A 10,758-nucleotide genomic window follows, 5' to 3' on the forward strand; every position below is an offset into this window, starting at 1 on the left:
AAGAGATTGTGATCAACCAAATACCGTACCATTCTGTGACAACATAACGCTTCTGGACCATCTTGTAAGAATAGTGAATTATGAAGGCTTCCACTTGCAAAAATTTTTAAGACGGCAGACAATTGTAAAGTGATAGAATTGACGTTGACATGCCACCAAAAATTATTTTCCATTTGAACGCCTCCTTCGTCAGCCGAAATCGTCCATTGAGCCTGCAAAAGGTGACTTTATAACAGTGCACACCATTTCAAACCCATGTACTTACACCAATAACAATGTGCACTTTTATTCCTTATTTGTCGCCGAATTATTTTATATTCATCTCATCTTCCAATTAGGAAGGAATTCGGAGGAATGTAAAAAGAGATATGGGTCCATAAGATATAATGCAATACAATTTACTTTTTATTTTGAAACCTCCAAAAACATGTTTTTTTCTACATTCTATTTTGTGACGCTAACTTAATTTTGTCATTTCATTTTGTTCTGCTTCGTTTTTTGCTGTTGGCAACGCTTGAGAAATTGCATCAAATTTCGATCGAATCCCGTGATCCAAACTTTTAATCGTATCGACAATTTTTTCGATACGATTATGAATTCAATATCGAATGCCGTGATTAGCCCCCTGAATTTGTTTACAAATTGATCTACCTGTTTTGTCCAACACTCAATTGTGGGTGACAGTTTTTAGTAGAACTTAGTGTATTCGGCTTGATCGAACTTACGGCCTATATACTTATTTATTTTTAATCCAAATGTTCAATATCTCAGGTCATTTTAAGATTATTTATTTTCATCATTTTTTTAATTTAAAGAAAATTCACCTAACTTCAAGGACATACGGCTTTAGAAGAGGAACGAAAATTTCAAAGATCCATGTCCAAAATTTAATTAAAATTTCTTTATTTTAAGGAAATTTGTCCTTAATGGTGTGTTAATGGCGTATCCTAAAATTTAGGTTGTATAATTTGAAAAAAAAATAGTATAAAAGTAATACGAATAATGGATCTACACGGAAAAAAGTGAACTGTTTTATAGAAATAATGAACTACCTCGCACGAAAATTGAACTAAATTTTACTCCACATTTTGAGATTTCCACAAAGCGTTCTTAAAACCAGGAAAATTTAATGCCGTGTTGTACTTTTTAACTGCAGTTCACGAAATTACATCCATGAATAAAAAATGAATTAAAAATAAAGAAGAAAATCATTGGCGCCAAATCATCACCATTTTAACCATATAGTAGTTCATTCTTACTATATTTGGGAATCGTACGAAAATCTTCGTTTGCTTTAGTTCATATTGAACATATGTGTACGGTCATTGAACTTTATACCAACGTTTAGTTCATAAAATTTTTGAGACATATTTAAAAAAAGTAAGATTTCATTAAGCTGTAGAAAATTTCGAAAAAAAATAATAAAATAAAATAATTTTTAAAATAATTTTTTTCCAATAAAAATAAGCTAAATTTAGCGTTAGTTTAACTACGGTAATTTTTTTTTCTGTGTATTTCAATCATGAAATTAGTTGTTTCCAATAACTTCGTGATTAAACAAAATCATTTTTTCTGTTCCTAAATTTATCAAAATTTTGTTTAGTTATTACTTCTCTAATTGAATTATTTTCAAATAATTCATTATTTGATCAAATATATTTGAAATAAAAACAAACTTCGTATGTTAATGTATAACACAGCATATGTATGTTAGCGAAATTAAAAAAATGAAATAAAAATATACAAAATCAAAATGACCGTGTCAAGTTCAAATTTTGTATTTTACTATTCCCAACTGATAAGAGGAGAAGAATGTTTTTACTCTGGCCACGGGTAAATTGATTGGAAGAGACAAATCGTTTTCATTAATCAAGTGACAGCACTATAAGACAGACAAGAAAAAAATATTTCAAAGCGTGCCAAGTTAATACGGAAATTTCAGCAGAAAAAAAAACAAACAAACAGGAACTTTCAATTTCTAAATTATTAATTACGGATTTAAATGCACTTTCAGAATGCAATTCTTAGTATTAGGTAAGAAAATTTCAAACAGAAAACAAAAAACAATATAAGATTATGTGAACATTTTCTTACCTCCTCCCCCCGAATATTAGTCTTGAGTTTATTGGCCTTTTGTGTTGTGATCAATGGCAATTTGGAAGCAAAAGAATTCACCCTTGAATATATTCAACATATTTTGAATAGAACCAATGAAGATGATAATGTAGCTGTGGCACCATATGCCGCTTACAAATTGTATGAGGAACTCTTTGAATCCAATGATGTGGAGAGTTTCGAATCGGAGAATAACGATGATCAATCTCATATGCCTCCAGCCATTATAAAACATCAGTATCGTAATGAGACTTTTGTCGAACAAAATATCACCATGAAAGCTCGTTGGACATTTAATTTTCAAACACGTGATACCAGTAAACGTCCCTTCCATCAATTGGATTCTGAAGATCATACTTATCTGGTGGATAATTTACGTAAAGATGATGTCTTTCGCTATACCTTTATGGAGGAATTGAATGCTAGTATCTTGGAGTTACCTTTACATTTGCATGAAGTGAAGCTCTTAATTATTTTACCCAAAGAGGAAAATGCTTTGGAAGATCTTAAGGAATATTTGGTGGATAATATGTATTTGATAGAGGAGATTAGCAGGAGGACATTTAATATGACTTTAGTGAGAGTTATGCTGCCGAAATTCGCCTTACAATTCGAACAAAATTTAAGGGAATTTTTCGATGAGGTAAGACAACTGAAATTGTAGTGGTTGGAGATATTAAATTGCATAGTTTTACAGATATCAGATGAAGAGATAATGGATTTTGAGGATATACATCAGATAACGACATTGAAATTTAAAGAGCATGGTATTGGCGATTTTGAAAAGATCAGTAAGTAAAAGTGAATTGAAATATCTATACCCAGAGAAGGAGTAACAGGTTGGCTGATAAGTCCCCGGTCTAACAAATAAAAACACATTTTTTTTGTTAAAATTCGTTTTTATTATTCAACATAGTTCCCTTCAAGAGCGATACAACAATTATAACGACCTTCCAATTTTTTGATACCATTTTGGTAGTACTCCTTCGGTTTTGCCTCAAAATAGGCCTCAGTGTCGGCGATCACTACTTCATTGCAGCCAAATTTTTTCCCTGCGAGCATCTTTTTGAGGTCTGAGAACAAGAAAAAGTCGCTGGGGGCCAGATCTGGAGAATATGGTGGGTGCGGAAGTAATTCGAAGCCCAATTCATGAATTTTTGCCATCGTTCTCAATGACTTGTGGCACGGTGCGTTGTCTTGGTGGAACAACACTTTTTTCTTCTTCATATGGGGCCGTTTTGCCTTCAAACGCTCTAATAACGCCATATAATAGTCACTGTTGATGGCTTTTCCCTTCTCAAGATAATCGATACAAATTATTCCATGCGCATCCCAAAAAACAGAGGCCATTACTTTTCCAGCGGACTTTCGAGTCTTTCTACGCTTCGGAGATGGTTCACCGGTCGCTGTCCACTCAGCCGACTGTCGATTGGACTCAGGAGTGTAGTGATGGAACCATGTTTCATCCATTGTCACATATCGACGGAAAAACTCGGGTGTATTATGAGTTAACAGCTGCAAACAACGCTCAGAATCATGAACACGTTGTTGTTTTTGGTCAAATGTGAGCTCGCGTGGCACCCATTTTGCACAGAGCTTCCGCATATCCAAATATTGATGAATGATATGACCAATACGTTCTTTTGATATCTTTAAGACCTCTGCTATCGCGACCAACTTCATTTTACGGTCATTCAAAATCATTTTGTGGATTTTTTGATGTTTTCGTCGGTAACCACCTCTTTCGGGCGTCCACTGCGTTCACCGTCCTCCGTGCTCATTTCACCACGCTTGAATTTTGCATACCAATCAACTATTGTTGATTTCCCTGGGGCAGAGTCCGGAAACTCATTATCAAGCCAAGTTTTTGCTTCCACCGTATTTTTTCCCTTCAGAATGCAGTATTTTATCAAAACACGAAATTCATTTTTTCCATTTTTTTTCACAATAACAAAAGTTGCTTCACAAAAGACGCTCTATCTCACAAACTAATTGACTTACAGACGTCAAATTTTGACACGAATCATTTGAAGGTTGGTACTATATAAAAATAATATGCATTTAATACTAGCGAAGCCATCTATGTGTCAGACTTATCAGCCAACCTGTTATCGCCAAAAATAATCTACCAAAATTTTATTTCTATAGAAAATATTTTCAAACTGAATTATATATATATGGACTAACTTACAATTTAGAAGACGGTGTTAAGAAGTTTTAAGATACCAACCCAAGTAATTCGATTGTGGATGACAGTCTTTAGTAGAAGTTTCTACGCAATCCATGGTGGAGGGTACATAAGATTCGGCCTGGCCGAACTTACGGCCGTATATACACTAATAGGAAAAATTGCGTATTACAATCGTGAACGGACGTTGTCAAAATAAAACGGATACGTTCACAAAAAATCAAAACGGAATGTTCACGATATCGTCCACGAGCGTTCACGATTTCATGAACGGTATTCATTTTTCTTTGGCCATGAAAAGTCTTAAAATAATCGTTAGACCTTGTTATGTGCTAAGGCAACTGTTAACGCGTATAGTGCAGGCAACGCAGGTTCGAGTCACAGTAGCGGAAATATTTTTTTTTTTAAATTTTATTTATAAATTCGTAACCATTACGTTTTCAGATCATGAACGCTGGTTGTTGTTTTGACAACGTATGGTGTCATTTTTACGTTGTCAGATTGACAACATATGTGTGTTGATTCACTTTCATGAACTGATCGTTTCAAAATGACCACCCCGTTCATGATTTTTTCTATGGGTGTACTTGTTTGTATTCACATAAAACCACGTCCACTTCTGAATAAATAAATTAACACAAAAAAACAGTAATTCCGTATTTTCCTTCCATTCCAAACAACAATCAACACTCGGCTGACGCGCAAAATGAAAATCGTATGTACCTGCTTAATGTTTTTATAAAATTCTTTTCGCTGCAAAAAAGTTAAAAAACAAGTATATACGGCCGTAAGTTCGGACAGGCCGAATCTTATGTACCCTCCATACCCTGGGGGTAGCTTATATATGGGCTATATACAATTATGAACTTGATATGGACCAATTTTTGTGTGATTGGGGATCTATTTATCTGAGGGCTATATATAACTATAGACCGATATGGACCTAGTTAGGCATGGTTGTTAACGGCCATATACTAGCACAATGTACCAAATTTCAACTGACTCGAATGAAATTTGCTCCTCCACACGCAAAGAAAAAAAAAAAAACGTTTGGAAAACGTGTACCGAAAACGTTTTTCTTTTGTTAGAGTTTTTTGAATTGCTTCCAAAATTTTAAACTTTTATCACCAAAAAAATTCGTTTGTTACAAAATTTTTATTTTTTCAATAAAAAAAGTTATTTTTGAAACAACAACACAGTCCATTTCGTTTATATCAAACACTGTTCTTTTCTCACTTTAGGTCTTTAATAAGACACATTTTACAGTTCAAAATTTAATATACTACAATGGAATGTTGAACATTTTTTCGGAATCTCTGAACATATCTGGAATATATGTAAAAAAAAAAACAAAAAAAAAAACTTTGGTCGAAGCAGGGATCGAACCCACGACCCTTGGCATGCAAGTCGGACGTAGCAACCACTGCACCACGGTGACAAACTAAATGTTTGTTTCTGTTAAATAAACTTTGTTTATTCGGTTCGTGGGCTCCGCAAGCTATGCTATATAAATATAACTTATATGGATATTTATCTATTGATGACCATAACAGGTACATAGGCCAGTGGTTAGTGTGTTGGCTTACAAAGTGCATGGTCCGCGGTTCGATTCTCCGTCCAGGCGAAAGGTAAAAAAAATTTTAAAAATTTATAAAATCGTATAATTTCTTCTACATTGTTGGTATTACAGGAAAAGGTCTTAAGAACTAAAAAACATCGTGGATGTGAGGGAAAATGCAATTAACAAGAAAACAATGTTTTTTTTTTTTTGAGTTTGTCCTTATGAAATTGTTTTTACATCCTGGAAAAGAATAAACGTTTATCACAAAAATTATATACTTTTCTTCCAAATACACTTCCTTACAGCGAAAAGCAAATGAGAAACGAACTTTGTTTGTCTAAAATTTCGTTTGGGAGGAAAGAATTATTTTTTTGCGTGCAAGAGGCTCCAAAACCAAATCTCGGGATCGGTTTATATGGGGGCTATATATGATTATGGACTGATATGGATCACTTTTGGCATGGTTGTTAAATATCATATACTACCACCACGTACCAAATTTCAACCTGATCGGATGAATTTTGCTTCTCCAAAAGGCACCGGAGGTCAAATTTGGGGATCGGTTTATATGGGAGCTATATATACTTATGGACTGATATGAACCAATTCCTGCATGGTTGTTGGATACCATATACTAACATCACGTACCAAATTGCAACCGAATCGGATGAATTTTGCTCTTCGAAGGGGCTCCGGAGGTCAAATCTGGGGATCGGTTTATATGGGACCTATATATAATTATGGACCGATTTCGATCAATTTTTGCATGGGTGTTTGAGGCCATATATTAAAACCACGTACCAAATTTTAACTGAATCAGATGAATTTTGGTCTTCCAAGAGGGTCCGGAGGTCAAGTATGGTGATCGGTTTATATGGGGGCTATATATAATTACGGAGCGATGTGGACCATGTTTTGCATGATTGTTAGAGACCATATACCAACACTGTGTACCAAATTTCAGCCGGATCGGATGAAATTTGCTTCTCTTAGAGGCTTGGCAAGACAAATCGGGGGATCGGTTTATATGGAGGCTATATATAATTATGGACCGATGTGGACCAATTTTTGCATGGTTGTTAGAGACAATATACCAACATCATGTACCAAATTTCAGCCGGATCGGATGAAATTTGCTTCTCTTAGAGGCTCGGCAAGCCAAATCGTGGGATCGGTTTAGAGGATCGGCAAGCCAAATTTGGGGGTCCGTTTATATGGGGGCTATACGTAAAAGTGGACCGATATGGCCCATTTGCAATACCATCCGACCTACATCAATAACAACTACTTGTGCCAAGTTTCAAGTCGATAGCTTGTTTCGTATGGAAGTTAGCGTGATTTCAACAGGCGGACGGACGGACATGCTCAGATCTACTCAGAATTTCACCACGACCCAGAATATATATACTTTATGGGGTCTTAGAGCAATACCTCGATGTGCTACAAACGGAATGACAAAGTTAATATACCCCCATCCTATGGTGGAGGGTATAATTAAATGGCCACGAATACAATGTACATGGTCTGTATGGTCATGTAATGGTTCTAGACATGTCTATACGTAACCCAGCAAAAAATTTGGAAGTTCTTCCAAAGGCACAACTTTATAAGCACTTTCAGAAGATGCACTCCCAATGATGTTCTTTATTTTAAGTACCCAGGAAGTTCTTTTAATTCAATTTTTTATAACTTGGTTTTTTCATACTTTTAATGGGTAATTTCAACTTTTTTTGTTTCAAATAGGTTAAAAACAGAGTAAGAATTCATAAAATGGTACAAATCATTTAAATTTTGTCGAAAAAAATCCAATCTGAAAAATTGCGAATTTTTTTAAAATATTTGATGTTTAGCCTTCCACATAAGCGTAAGAATGCATTTAAACTCATAAAAAATTTTTAAAAATTATTTATTTTTCAAAATATCACAAAATTTCTCAATTCACATCCATAACATTGAATTCGGATGCCACCTAAAGAAGTTATGCAAATTCAGTGCAACGGCTGTTGAAATGGCGGACTTCCGTCCTTTGACAAGCCCATGTTAAATTCATCGCTTCTGCGTCAATTTTGCACCACTTCCGGATCCAAAAAGAACATTTTCGTTAATTTTTTGGCGACAAATTTAATGGTCAGGTAAATGACCATTTAATGGTCTCAAATTCTATCTTTTAAATTATAGAACATGTTTGCGGCATTTGAGAACCATTTAAATGCTTATTGCCAGCATACACTTTTTTCGTTTTGACTGAAATTTGAAATATTTTAAGTACACACCCCCGTTTTGACTGAAATTTGAAATATTTTTTTAGTACACACCCCAGTTTTTATGGTATATATAACGGTCCGTGTTTTTGTATAGCCCCCATATAGACCGATCTCCCGATTTGAATTCTAGAGTTTCTAGACACCGCAATTTGAAGAAGTACGATCCAGATTGAAAATTTAGAGGTATTTTAGGTAAAGTGTTATGTTGAATTTGTTTTTTTTTGTACGACTCTAACAATTTAATCCTCGGTACATGATAAAGAAGCCTCCCCGGTAATTTTACTTATTTTATGTATGCTAATTAACTTATTTTTCTTTTTTTACTTTCAGCTGTCCTTTTCTGGAATGCTTATTCATATTTGAGAATAGCACCTACAGTTGTGGATATAAGTCATCCATTTTTGTTTATGATAACCGATGAAGATGGTATACAATTCTTTGGACAAGTGGTGAAATGTGGATTATAGATAACGCATAAAAAATCTTTTAAATTAAATAAATAAATAAATATATATTTAAGTTAATATTAAGATTAAAAGTAATGACCCTATTGAAAATGAAAATTGAATGGACTTAATTCCAGGAGAGGATTAACCTACTACGTAATTTTTCAATACCCAATTGATGAAAAATATAATTCAGATAAAGAAAAACTTTTATTCAGCCATGTTGAGTCACAGGTTTAGAAATATAACATTTTTCTTCTTCTTCGGCTACGCTGATTAGAAAAGCTGAAAAAAAACTATTCATTAATATATTCAGCAGAGTTGAATTTCAGACATAAATTCTTAACCAAACTGTTATTCAAATTTTCTGATGGAGCTATTCAGACTTATTGATTTTAATAATTTAAAAAGAAAAATACTTTAAGTTGTATAAAATATTTCCAACAAAATTTATATACATAATTCTGTAAAGCTGATTTAATGTTCTCGTATTCATCTCCGACTATAAATAAAAAAACTATAATATTTCGCTGGTTTTTAGCTTAAACTATCCTAAATAGGATATCTCATTTCTTTTCTTGTTTTTAGTATAGCATAGCTCGTTGAATTTTTAATCGGTCATTTTGTTTTTTATTTTCTTTTCTAAAAAGGAATGAAATTTTTTCCCCTTTTCAACATTCTCATCAAGAAAATTCTATCGCTAGAATTTTCATTTGGTCTTCTTTGTCTTTACATCCCAGGAAAGGAAAATTTATTCTATTCTGTACAGAAAATTTCTTTGACGCTTACACTTCAAGATGACAATCACCCTAAAGTCATCTTCAAACGCCTTAATCTCAAAAGACATTTTGTTGATTAGATGCTATTTTTAAGAAATGCTTGAACAAACAAAACGGTTACTCTAAACAATAAAAAGCAAAAAATAACAAAACAATGATGGTCATTTTTATTTCGTTTGGCCACTTTCTTGGCTATGGATCTTATTAGCTCAGAGTCTGCAGTAAAATGAAACGTTTACGAATTAGCTTTTTTTGTTTGTGTCCTTGGCACTCGGCTTCAGCTTCAGCTTCAGCTTCATTGCAATTGCAATTTTCCAAACAGATGGAAGAGGATAATACGTTTGTTGGGTACGCATTGAGTTAACACTGTGGATGGTATGAAAATGCATGTTAACTTACTTTGAATTTTTTAATTTTTTTAACTTGAATTTTTGCATCTCTCACAAATGTAAAAGTGGATAAACTAAGTGAAACGGCAATGGAAACATTTAATTCATCAGTTATTTTAGGAGGATTTTGCAATAGCGAGAGGGCCAGATGGTCGTCTAGTGTTGTTTGGGAGAGCTCAAAAAATATCAAATCATCGCAGCCTACACGGATGAAAAAGACTGTTTTTCATATGTTTGGCTATAAACATTATATGTTTGGAACACAATTTTTTAAACACAATATTTTTGAGTGCAAGCATATAATGTTCATAAACTAGCATAACATGTTTGGGACATATATGTTAATATGTTAGAACATATTATGTTTGGGACATAAAATGTTTGTAAATATAATATGCTTGGATGCAAACATATATTAGTTTAGAAATAGCCTATAAACATATATGTGTTTAGTAGCTTGGAGCGCTATTTAACAGGGAGCGATATTGAATTAAGTTGGTGGTTGTTGCTTGTTATTACAAAATTAACATTTTATTTTTCCTTGGGCAATTGATCAGCTACTTCTTTGATCCTTACAAACTGTGTGGTCCGCTGTTCGAATCCCCGTCCGGCAAAAGGTAAAATTAAAATAAAAAAATCATAAAATTGAATAATTTCTTCTACAATGTTTGTATTACAGAAAAAGGTGCTAAGAACTAAAAAATCTCGTGGAAGTGAGAAAGATGTCGGGGAATATACAATTGGGCAGAAACAAAATTTTGAGCATTCAGGTCGAAAACCTATGTTGTTAGCACCTATATTACCTGTTTATTTTCATAATTCATTATGATTGTAAATATATAAATAAATAAATAAAATTTTGAGCACAATATTGTTTGGGAGAATTTTTTTTAAGCATATAATATTTTTGGGTGCAAAATGCTTCCAAACATATTATATGGTCACATAATAACATATTGTTTTTTGGAAGGCAACATTATTGAATTTGGATGCAAAAATACAAAATGTTTGGAACT

The 10,758-nt window shown here is 33.4% G+C and overlaps 1 protein-coding gene across 1 annotated transcript; it reads left to right on the plus strand.

Moving 5' to 3' along the window:
- Window positions 1-1,803: 1,803 nt before the first annotated feature.
- Window positions 1,804-9,131, plus strand: LOC142241149 (antichymotrypsin-2-like). Its single transcript, XM_075312902.1, has 4 exons — window positions 1,804-2,034; window positions 2,115-2,758; window positions 2,813-2,906; window positions 8,459-9,131. The coding sequence occupies exons 1-4, from the start codon at window positions 2,016-2,018 to the stop codon at window positions 8,593-8,595; spliced, it is 894 nt and encodes a 297-aa protein (XP_075169017.1). The 5' UTR covers window positions 1,804-2,015; the 3' UTR covers window positions 8,596-9,131.
- The last annotated feature ends 1,627 nt before the right edge of the window (window positions 9,132-10,758 follow it).

This window comes from Haematobia irritans, chromosome 5 (assembly GCF_050003625.1).
Source record: "Haematobia irritans isolate KBUSLIRL chromosome 5, ASM5000362v1, whole genome shotgun sequence".
NCBI classification, from domain to species: domain Eukaryota; kingdom Metazoa; phylum Arthropoda; class Insecta; order Diptera; family Muscidae; genus Haematobia; species Haematobia irritans.